Below are 11,746 nucleotides of genomic sequence, written 5' to 3'. Positions count from 1 at the left end.
GAATTAAGAATTCCCACCCCAAAAAAAAAAAAAAAAAAAAAAGAAAAACTGTTAATAGATATTGTCTACTTTGACCCGTTACATATTATCATCATCATCAGCTTTACGATTTTAAAATGCGTCTACTAAAGAGAGATTTTCACATCCTTATCTGAAATGCATACCCCTATTTTAATCAATGAAAAGGACGTGGCATCTGAAGAGGGAGGGACGGATCTTTTTACTTTCCAGCTCCCTTCATATTTTATGAAAATAATACCAATTTCTCAAAGGGTTAGGATTACGATTGACCAGACAGAAAGTTATAAAAGTCGAAGCCAAGAACAGTTGAAAGGTAAAACCCAGAATACGCTTCCTTCACGTCATTAATAAAGTTCAGCCATCTAAGTCTACAGCCTTGACGCCTAAGTTTTCTTGGGTTCTTTCCTGATGAAGAAATTGGTGGCCTTGTTAACCGACCCCCATATACCATTCATTAGGTGTCAAGGCCCCAAGTTTGAACAACTTTACCTCAAAAGCTCTTACCACAGAAAACTGTTAAGAAAGTAGGAGAAGTGGTTCACCAAATCAAACTTCTTTCCTTTTGTCCATTTCTTCCTTCCATTCCCTACAAAAACAGAACAATTCTGCTCTGAAACTTCACAAATCAAACTTTCTACCTTCTGAGTTCTCATCAAGTTGTTAACTGAAGCAATTGTGTAATAGTACTCCATAGAAGAATGGCACAGGGAAAGATGGTGATGACTCTGCTTGCTGTTATCGTTGCCGTTCACTGGGCAGGAGCAGCGGCACAGTCGGACTGTACGAATGTGCTGATCAGCTTGTCACCGTGCCTGAATTACATTACAGGGAACTCTTCTACCCCATCACAAGGATGCTGCACACAGCTTGCAACCGTTGTCCGCTCACAACCACAGTGCTTGTGCCAGGTCCTGAATGGTGGTGGTTCCTCGCTTGGGGTCAACATCAACCAAACCCAGGCTCTGGCTCTGCCCCAGGCTTGCAATGTTCAGACTCCTTCCATCAGCAGCTGCAATGGTAAGCATTCAGTCATGTGTAAAATTTCTGGGCACCACTGCACATAAACAATGAGCAGGAGGATTATTTATGTATAGACATTAGGGTTATGAACAAATATCAAACTCTAACTAAAGTGCTAACTTTTAATACCTGAAAATTGCCAGTTGCTTCTCCCACCGGCTCTCCAGCAGGATCACCGGAATCTTCAAACAATGTTCCTTCAGGTATGTACATGACAAACGCTTAACAGCGTGCTGTGTTGTTTCGTTCGCATGACAACTACATAATTAACGTACCAAATTGTATATGCAGGAACTGGATCTAAGACTGTTCCATCACCAGACAACAACTCATCAGACGGAAGCTCCATCCATTTGTCAAAACCTCTACTATTCTCCATCTTGTTGGCTTCTACATATGCTTCAGCTTTCAAGTTGTACTGATCTTCTTATCAGTTGCCTATCTTTAATAAGTATAGTTCATGGTTGGTCATTTATTGCGTTCAGATTCTTTTGGAGTGTCCTCCCTTTGGTTGAAGGTGTTTTCTATCTTTATATTCTCCTCATGGCATTTGTTTCCAAGAACTTTGTATTACATCAGAGATTCTTTTGAATAAAATACATGATTCTGTGTTTGTGAGTTCTAAAATACTTGTGAATATACTTCCATCAGTGGTTAGAAACAGAAGGTATATAAAACAATAAGAAGTAGGAGAAGAAAGAATCATCAATAAATGAATTGAATGAAGTTACCAGTGAATTATCTACATTTTTTCAATAACCACAAGTATAAGAAGCCTGCTTTGGTAACTCGACTACTTGCTACTTCAAACGAACGGTTAATAGAGAGCCAACTTAGTATGTTTCTGTGACCCTTGCGTTAATCCCATGGCCGTTGGGCTACAATTTCTCCCCCTTTATATTGGCAACTAGGAAGAAACGGTCAGCCTAAAATCAAAAGAATTAAGGAAAAAGAACTTGTTGGGATAAAATTTAAGGTTGAGATCGAAGAAGGAAAAGAAACAAATTGCTAGGATAAACTTGATGGTTGCAGCAGAAGGATCGAAGAGGTAAAGATGGAAAAAGTCAGCCTAAAATGCATACCTTCACATGATAAATGGTCATAATAAGAAAATGAAGCAAAGATGGGAAAAGCCTTGATGAAGCTACTATCCTATAATGGCCCTCAAGCGACCAATAGTCACCTATGGCAAGAAGTGTGCCTTGAAAACATTAGTCTGTATAGCTTGAAGTTGTGAAGTCAAGCCTAAACTATGAATTTCCTAATTGCACAAACTGCATTGATGACTAAAATGTACAAAAGAAGGGGGGAAATCCCAGCCACCATAGGTGAATACAAGAGAAAAAGAACCCACCAATTATCGACTGACTATAACCAGCAAACGGGGATGAGCATTAAACTAATACAAGGCAGTACAAAGAGAATTATCTGAAAAGATATCGAAGGGTGGAGACTTATTACTGAAAAGTGAGGAATTTATTTCTCGACAAAGAGACCAAAACAAGATCCTATGGATGGCTAACAAACACGAAGCTGCTCTTCATCTTTAAAAGGAAGTACCATCATGCTTTCTTAACCTCCCAGAATTTTCTTGCATAGGCGCAATGCAGCAAACATATATAAGCTTGGAGCAATAAAACTCAACTCTCAAGAGATACATTAACTTTTACAAATACAATCTCACTAGCAACATGTAAGCTATATAAACTCAGATTTCTCGAAGTTCCTAACTTTTACTTTCAAATAATCTAATTGGTCATAAACTAATTCTCATTAAGAATTCCTAGAAGTGTTATTATACATCTGGAACAAGACTCGGTACGATTATCAGGACACCAAACAAGAGCATTCCCCAACAAGTAAAGGCACAAAAAGGGGAAAATGGTGCGCGATAAAATTCACATCAAGAGTGAGACCGTGACCTTACAAATTCTTCTAGCCTATCCCACACCTCCAATGCTGCAGCTCTGTCTTGGTGTCGCTTGTTCTTGCTAATCTGCAAAAGGAAACATTATTTAAATTACTACAGGACGTTGCTGAAGAACAATAGGGAAGAATTAACTACAAGGGGCAATGCAAACAAAAATAAGCACAGAGACGGAGGGGGATTTCAAAATTCAAAGTTTGAATCAAGACAATGCAACAGGTTAGAGGAGGAGGATCAGGGAAGTAGAAGATTACCGAAATAATTTTAACATTCCACTGCTTCACATTCTTAGCTGATTCCAAACTGTCGTCTTCAAAACGCATAAAAAATCCAATAACTGCAAAACAGTCAACACGCTTATTAATGAATTGCAAATTTCTCTACTTAAAGAGAGTATTAAGGAACAAAATCAACTAATTTGGGATCAATTGTTCACTTACTTTTATTGAAAATCTCAACATGATCCTTAAAAGGCCAATCTTTGAACTGCCATTCCTTTCCCAATACGAAAACAGCTACAACACGGTCCCAATCCTCTGATTTCAGAGCCGAGGGCTTATCTCTAACCTCGTACGCAGTCACCACCCTATCTCTGTCCCTACTGAACTTCTTCTGCACGGTCACACAATCAGGCCTCGCCCCTTTCATCTGCTTAACCTTGACATCCGTGGGTATAAAAACACCATCTTCTAAAAACTCCTTTACATTATAAATTGTGATAAGAGTCTGAAAAGCACTCGGAACCAGAATTATAGGCACACCTTCTCCAATCTTCCCTCCTTTCAAGTGCATTTTCGGCTTCGGATTCGCATCATAACCCAAATCATCACCATATCCCCCCAAGCCCCTGTCATCAGAACCCATTAACCTACTCTTAGCAACTAAACCATCCTTCCTCTGTTGCGATTCAATACGCTGCCTCTCCTCCTCGCGCTTCGTGGAGGTCACAAGCACGTTATAGAAATTCCTGTTCTTACATTCCAACAACGATTCCCTATCCTTCAACGGTCTCTCAATAGCCCTAATCATCGCCATATAATCAACATTAGTAGAGTCCTTAAAACCGTCGTCCTCATCCACCGCATCTATAGCAGCACCAACAATCACCGGATCTTCAGGGCGATACTCATCGACAGAGGGCAAATCGGGGAACTTGGGATTTTGCGGGACAAGAAACTCGATGGCGTCGGAGGAGGAGACCTTGCCAGTAAGATAATCAAGCAAAGGCTTCCGGTCGGGGAAAGTGACGGAAGAAATTCCCTGAGTACGAGCATTCTGAAGGTACTCTGTGTGCTTGATATGGTGATTCTTGATGTAATAGACGAGGGTTTCTATAGTGTATAGATTTCCCTGTTTGGACCGGTAAGCTGTTTCGGCGGAGCAAGGGAAGGAATAGTCGGAGCCGAAACGGAACTCGCCGTTGACTCGGACGATTTTGTCGAGCTCGCCTCGAATGGTGAAGTCTCTGAGAGCCGAGAGAGGATCCATTACCAGTGCCGTACCTTTTTTTTCTCAGTGAATCGAGGAAGAAAGATCTTCCCAGTTGTTTTCATATTGGCATCCGAGGATATTTTTGTAATTTCCATTTTTATTAGATGATTAAATTGGGCCTTTGAACTTGGCCCAGTTAAACTTTAAAGGAATATGGGCTTGGGCCGCACTTTTATTATTTATTTTTTAAATTATAAAACGTGTGTTTTCTAAAACTAATTGGACTTAATATATTAATTGCGAACAAAAATAAATCTTAAATTATAAATTTATTACATTAATTTTTTTTTCTTTCAATTAATTTTTTTAAAAAATATATTAAACTTATCATTTAATTAAATATAATTATAAATATGTATATTTTTTTTTTCCTTTCGCATAGATATAAAGTTTCATGTAATGATTTAACGAGTCAATAGAATTAGGTCGAGGTGGTTGATTCTGGCTAATAAAAATATTAAATTTATTTATAAATTAATTTTTATTTTCTATATATATATATATATTTATTAACACTAAATTTATTTTCGGACATATTTGAACAAAATTAACCTCAATGGAAATGAATTTTGAAAATTTGAGGCATTTCTTTGTGGAAAAGCATTTTAAAAATAGAAAAAAATTCCACATCGACAACCACGCAAAAGCAACCGAAATCGTCAAAATTCAATTCTTTTTCTTGGCGCAACCAGGAAGAGGGTCAGTTTAGTCATTTTGTTCTAATTAAATCACAATTAATATTATAATCCAAATTAGGAGCCTTAATTAATATTATATTCCACCTCCATGGTCTTCATTTTACACTACATCTCAAATTCAGAAGAGGGTCAGTTTAGTCATTTTATTCTAATTAAATCGCAATTAATATTATAATCCAAATTAGGAAACTTAATTAAATTTCTCAATTTCTCGATCTCACGCTTCGAAAACCCAATTCTGCCCTTCCCCTCCTTCCTTCCTTCCCTCCTTCCTTCAAGATACGTCGTAAGCTGGCCCTTCTTGGCGCTGGAACATTCAACTGGAGTTGACGTTCGCGGTCGCTGAAAGAGGACATGTCCGTCGCTGTTCCCTTGTCGCAAATGGACGTGGATGATGAGTCTTTGCCTAATTCTTGGAGTAGTAAGATTATCATTTTGTTTTGTTTTGTTTTGTTTTGTTTTGTTTTGTTCGTAGGAGTACGCCATTTATTGGAGTTTTTGGAAATTGGAACTTTGAGATTTGAATACGAACTGTTTGTCTTCTTTAAATTTTGTTTCGTTGCTAAGAATCGGTTTCATGGTGAATCGCAAAAGATACTTCGGAATCCAGGATGAGAGTTTTTCAAATGTAATAAAGGTTCATTGATTGCGCGATTGCTATTGATGAAGAAAGAGGTTTCATTGGAGGAGCAGTTTTGATTCTGATTTCGAAATAAATTGTGTTTCGTAACTCATTTTTTCATTAGAATTGGGGTCAAATACTGCAGAGTAAGAAAGGGGGGAAAAGTCAGAATCTCCGGAGTTTAGGATGATCCCTCGCGTGCACACTGAAGGTTGATTGATAGATCGTGTATATGGATTTATGTTTCTATCGATGAAGGAAATAGTTTTGGATTGAAGCTTTAATCTTATTTTTTTGCTTCTTTATCATCCATTTGTTAATTTCTAGAAGAATTAGATGCAAAAGAGCTCTAATAGCTTGTAAATACGACATTGATGTGATTCTCAAGCTTTGGACGCTTTAGCGTTGCATTTGGTTGCTACTCATCATATTATATCAAAGCCTGCACACTATGAATGTACCTTATCACTTGTTTCCCCTTATTGTTCTATTGCTTGTATGATCCAGGTAATGACAGGGAAGGGATGCTCTCATACGGTGGTCAAAATACGGCTCATAAGAAGAAATATTATCCAAGCGCCATTAAATTTTTTGGGGTGGACCTATCCCCAGATAATGTGGCTGTCGCCATGGTCTATTTTGTTCAAGGGGTTTTAGCCTTAGCAAGGCTTGCTGTTAGTTTTTACTTAAAGGATGACCTACACCTAGATCCGGCAGAGGTACATACTATAAGTCCTGGGATCATAAATATTTAGGTCTTACTTACAAATTTATGATGTTCAGTGTTGACCTACCTTAATGGTGCATGCTGATAGTTGTATGTTATGAACTTTTGACGTTTGTTTTCTGCTCGACATTCTTTTGTATAACGCTTCTTTATTCGGTGTGATAGAGTCATTTTCCTTTGTGATGAAATTTTCAATGAAGTTTATTATCTTAGTATTCTTTAAAATGTTCATGTGTTTAAAGGATACTTAGTTTCAGAATTTTGTTTTGATCAAGGCAAAAAGATTGTGGTAATTAGGTATCTGATAAATATTATTTATTGACTAGACAGCTGTAGTATCTGGCTTTTCTGCTTTTCCGTGGCTTATCAAACCTTTATATGGGTTTATCAGGTATAAGTGTTTCTCTTCTTTGTTTCTCTCTTTACCTGAGTCTCCAACCTGGCTTCCTCAGTCTCACCAAACACCAAATGGAAGAAAATTAATTTTCTAATGAGCTTTTGGGCAAATGCAGCGATTCTGTTCCTCTTTTTGGTTATCGGAGGAGATCATACTTGATTTTATCAGGACTGCTTGGTGCACTCTCATGGACTTTGATGGCCACTCTTGTTGATAGCAAATATGGTGCAGCTTTCTGTATACTTCTTGGATCTCTTTCTGTAGCATTCTCAGATGTTGTAAGTGTCTTTTACTTTGCGTTTATTTCTCTCTTTCTATCAAAGTACTTTTTCAGTGATGCTAGATGTGCTTTTTATGGAGACCAGAATTTAGGCTGGCATCATAATAATTCATTGTTTACATAAACTTTACATACAAGTATTTGGGACTTTGATCCTTAGTTTTGAGTGTGAAATATGGTGCATAGACCAAGTCTCACAGTGGACCAGTTCCCAAAACTATGCTTATCATTGAAGTTTCCAACTCCCTTGGTGTGTAACCACCCCACCGTAACAAACTACCAAGTAATTAAATTTAGGCCACCACTGATATACTAATAACATTCCAAATATTTTCCTATTAATACTCTAATAAAATGGTAGGCAACCTTCAATACTCCTTTTAGCACATTGCAGTAGCGGCCATAATACTTTGAGGCCCAGCTTCGCATTTCACCCTGTTGCTGATAAGGTTGCAGTTTTACTGAAACCTTCATAAGGTTCCCCGTCTCTATGATATTTGTCAACGTTAACTTTCATGAGTTGCTTAGCTTGCATGAGTTTGAATTAAGCCATCCACCACAGTGTCTGTACGGTGGATGCATGTCAGTTGAAGATACTGTGGAAGAAATAGATATACAATGCACCATGGGAGGAGTGGGTTGACCAGTGAATAGCTGCTCTAGAGGGTTCATGGTGGAAACTTGATACAAGGTGTGGTGTCATTTTCTTTACCTGCGATATCCTAAAGCATCTCAAATATTAGCTAAGTCCCTAAATATCTCAATGACCTCTGGTATCCCCATGGCGTTATGATTTGCTTTGCTTTAGATCAGTCTCCCTCGATTGTAAAGAACTCTCGCCAATGATTGTTAACACACATAATCATTGGTGGACATAGTTCCTCTCAGGATCATGTGAGCGTCACAACTTCCTTTGTGAATAGGTTAGCCATTGAAGGAGTGTAAGGATCTTAAAGTCCTCAAATTTTTGTATTTTGTGAAGTGATTGACCATTGTTATGGTGGAGTCCTTCCCCTCAATGAGGTAATCCTTCAATGAAGTTCACGCCATCCCAAGGCAAATGAGAAATGGGCAGAGATTGCAATAGCCTAGTTGAGGACCTTACCAAATATTTGTTGTCCTGGCAGACGTCATGCTGTGTCTCAAACACCCTTACTACTAATTTCGTGCCCTCCCCAGTAAATATCAGTTGCCATTCGTTCTATGTTTTGAGTTCCTATATGTGACCCTTAAGCAAGCTGCATAGATTCCCGAAGGACAAGCGCAATAAGATGTAAACTCTTTACAAACAACCAATCGTCCTTTGTTTGTACCTAAGCTTATTTGTTAGATTCTACTGAAAAACGTAGATACACACTCTGCCTCTTTGATACTCCCTGCTTGATTTGTGAAAGGAAAGAGTTAGATCCACTTGTTTGTCTTAGTTGCGTTGAAGTGCTTAACGTCTGAATTAATGTAAGAGTCACCTAGGACAGAACTTGAGAAAAAGCATTTGCAATCTTATTTCCAATCTTGGACGATATTGGGTCTAAAACTTGGACCTTAGCAAATTTGTCCACTACCTTTTGACCATTGTTCTAGGTTGCTACTTTAGAGCTTTATCATCACTTTGATGAGGGATTTACTGCCTAAGAGATGGGGTCTCCACTTTTGCACATCCACATTTCATAGCTGAAACAATTGCTATCAGCTCTTTCTCCTGGATACCACTTGTTGGCATGCTTGCAAAGATAGGACTTGGCTGCAGTAAGATATTGAAGTCAAGTAGAATTAATACTAAGACTATGGTCATGGCTATCTTTATCTGTTGAAAGGCTTCTTTGCTATTTGATTCTACCCAAAGAAATCATTCTTTAATTGCTTGGATCTTGGATGGTTCACGATGAACTCTTTTACCTGGGTTCACATATCCCAAAATGTACAAACTTACAAGACATCAATCATTCGAGTTCAGAAGGTCAAAGGTGCATTGATGAACTCAAAGCGCATCACTCAGAATATATAAAGGCTCTCTTGCATCTTGAAAGCTGTCTAGCACATCCTAGTCTCACTTTTATTGGTTGTATCTTTATTTTGGTCAAGTTTTGAGGAAATCATGGCTCCATTCTGAGTCTGACAACTCATCAATGTGAGAGATGGGAAATTTATTTAGTCATCACAAAACCTCCAACACCTTTCCCTTTTCTTCACCAGTGAGACAGGCTCGGAGGATGGGATTTGACTCAATTGTGTGATATTTCACGCTAGCATTCCCCCCCACTAAATGTTCAAGTTTGACACTTGTGAGGAAACCTGAAGTGTAGTTTTTTCTTTCCTTTTCCTATTTTTTTTAGAGAAAAAACAAACAAAAACGACATTGCAGTTGAAGCATACATTTATTCTTGTGAATATAAGAATGTTAATATTTAAGACAGAATTTTGTGCATCTGCATATCTCTTCGTCCAATCTACTTGACAAAGATTCATAAATGTACGTTATCCGTAATTACATGGTTTGCAATCTAGTGTTTCTTTTTCTGAAACATCAGAATTTTGTATAGGTCGTAGATTCCATGGTAGTTGAGAGGGCTCGTGGTGAATCACAAAGTATGTCAGGATCTCTTCAATCCTTATGTTGGGGGTCTTCGGCTTTTGGTGGAATAGTGAGTTCCTACTTTAGTGGCTCACTGGTGGAGGCATATGGTGTAAGGTACTATAATTCTTGATGCATGGATGTTACATGAACAATTGCGCTGATTGTGAACTCTAAAAAGTGATTTGGGTGTCTCAGGTTTGTTTTTGGAGTCACAGCTTTGCTGCCATTGATAACGTCTTTGGTGGCAGTTCTTGTAAAAGAGCAACCTGTGCGAGGGATAAATCGTCCTTCAGCTAACTATGCTTTTCTCCGGAGCTCAAGAAAGCACGTTGTTGAATTGTGGGGTGCTGTTAGTCAAAGAAATGTGTTTCTTCCAACATTATTTATTTTTTTGTGGCAGGCAACACCACAATCAGATTCTGCCATGTTTTTCTTCACGTATGGCCACTATCTTTCTAAATGTTGCCCTTTTTTCCACATTTTTAGTCGCTTTTAAGATTTCGTGTTCTCAGCATCTAACTTGGATTCACTCCCGAACGTGGTTTTATTGTTTTCTCAGTACAAATAAACTTGGATTCACTCCCGAATTTCTCGGGCGTGTCAAGTTTGTTACATCGATAGCATCACTGATTGGCGTTGGGCTTTATAATGGATTTCTCAAGAAAGTTCCTCTTAGGAAAATTTTTCTTGTAACCACCATTTTTGGTTGTGCACTTGGAATGAGTCAGGTCTGTGATATGATAGAAACATTTCACCAGTTCTTGTCTGTGTTCCATACATTATTATCTACTTATCTTGCTTTTCTGGTCATTTTTTAGGTGCTCCTCGTTACGGGAATAAATCGAGAGTGGGGTATTAGTGACGAGTGGTTTGCGATCGGGGATTCGTTGGTTATAACGGTACTTGGTCAGGTAATATTTACTAAAGTACAATTTTGCATCCAATCGGAGTATGCATGTACTTGTCCTCCCCCAACTTCACCAGAATTTTTAGTTGATTATAACGGTTCTTTTCTTGCAGGCATCTTTCATGCCTGTTCTTGTGTTAGCAGCAAAACTATGTCCAGAAGGAATGGAAGCCACCCTTTTTGCAACCCTCATGTCCATATCAAACGGAGGGAGTCTGCTCGGCGGCCTGATCGGTGCTGGTTTGACACAAATGTTAGGTGTCACCAGAGACTCGTTCGACAACCTCTCGACCTTGATAATCCTGTGCAACCTCAGCTCACTGTTACCTTTGCCGCTGCTCCGCCTCCTTCCCCAGGAATCTCCGGACTCGAGCTTAGAGACTACAGACATGGAGTTGAAATCTAACTGAAACTTAGGTAGTTACTTCCCAAAAACAAAAACTGTTATCACTCTTTTAAGCTTCCACAAAATTCTTGTTGGAGAGAAGAGCGAGGGACTGAAATGAGATTGATTAGGAGGTGAAAGAGTGACACTCCTAAATGGGCCCCTCCTAAATCTATAATGGAGCCAATCATGCGGCGAGCTGACTGTGTTGTCCACGTGGGTGGGCCCTGACTCCCTTCGCTTATCCAATCGGTGCCCCCTGTTTTGGGATGGCAGTTTGATTGATATATGGGAAACATAATTGAGTCAGGACACACCACCCGCCGCACGAGCCACGTTATGGCTTATCTCATTATGAACATTACCCTTCTCTTACTTATACAATATTAACTTCTACCCGTTTCTTATACTCTGATCTCTTAATTAGTTGAATTATGATCGATCTTAAAACAAATTAAGTGGAGGTTTGAACAGACTGATACCGAAGAATTAAAGAATTAGCAGAATAGTTGCTTGAACGTATTTTTTTTATTATTATTTTTCGATTTGTGTGACATCCAATTCAATTTAGAGGATAAGTTTATAATTCATGGGAATTGCCATTTGGGCTGTTAATGGGTGAAAGGTCTGGTGGAACTTCAATGATTGAGCATAAAACAATTATATTTTTGCCATTCCCCACCCAAAAGATGAGCC

General features: G+C 38.6%; 3 protein-coding genes across 3 annotated transcripts; 2 read left to right on the top strand and 1 right to left on the bottom strand.

Annotated features, from left to right (window-relative positions):
• The first annotated feature begins 376 nt into the window (after positions 1-376).
• Positions 377-1,668, top strand: LOC111441577 (non-specific lipid-transfer protein-like protein At2g13820). The gene is made up of 3 exons (XM_023078624.1): positions 377-1,038; positions 1,185-1,244; positions 1,333-1,668. The coding sequence occupies exons 1-3, from the start codon at positions 720-722 to the stop codon at positions 1,461-1,463; spliced, it is 510 nt and encodes a 169-aa protein (XP_022934392.1). The 5' UTR covers positions 377-719; the 3' UTR covers positions 1,464-1,668.
• Positions 1,669-2,627: 959 nt separating this feature from the next.
• Positions 2,628-4,482, bottom strand: LOC111441557 (protein CDC73 homolog). Its single transcript, XM_023078603.1, has 3 exons — positions 3,409-4,482; positions 3,223-3,305; positions 2,628-3,037 (listed from the first exon to the last, which is right to left on the bottom strand). The coding sequence occupies exons 1-3, from the start codon at positions 4,454-4,456 to the stop codon at positions 2,945-2,947; spliced, it is 1,224 nt and encodes a 407-aa protein (XP_022934371.1). The 5' UTR covers positions 4,457-4,482; the 3' UTR covers positions 2,628-2,944.
• An 889-nt stretch (positions 4,483-5,371) lies between these two features.
• On the top strand, positions 5,372-11,459 carry LOC111441549 (folate-biopterin transporter 1, chloroplastic-like). The gene is made up of 9 exons (XM_023078592.1): positions 5,372-5,578; positions 6,287-6,498; positions 6,833-6,897; positions 7,019-7,181; positions 9,724-9,872; positions 9,954-10,196; positions 10,318-10,486; positions 10,577-10,669; positions 10,779-11,459. The coding sequence occupies exons 1-9, from the start codon at positions 5,512-5,514 to the stop codon at positions 11,073-11,075; spliced, it is 1,458 nt and encodes a 485-aa protein (XP_022934360.1). The 5' UTR covers positions 5,372-5,511; the 3' UTR covers positions 11,076-11,459.
• The last annotated feature ends 287 nt before the right edge of the window (positions 11,460-11,746 follow it).

The sequence above is a fragment of the Cucurbita moschata genome, unplaced genomic scaffold (genome assembly GCF_002738365.1).
Source record: "Cucurbita moschata cultivar Rifu unplaced genomic scaffold, Cmos_1.0 Cmo_Scf00001, whole genome shotgun sequence".
NCBI lineage: Eukaryota > Viridiplantae > Streptophyta > Magnoliopsida > Cucurbitales > Cucurbitaceae > Cucurbita > Cucurbita moschata.
Note: the sequence above shows the minus strand (reverse complement) of the source record. Positions and strands in the feature narration are given on the sequence as shown.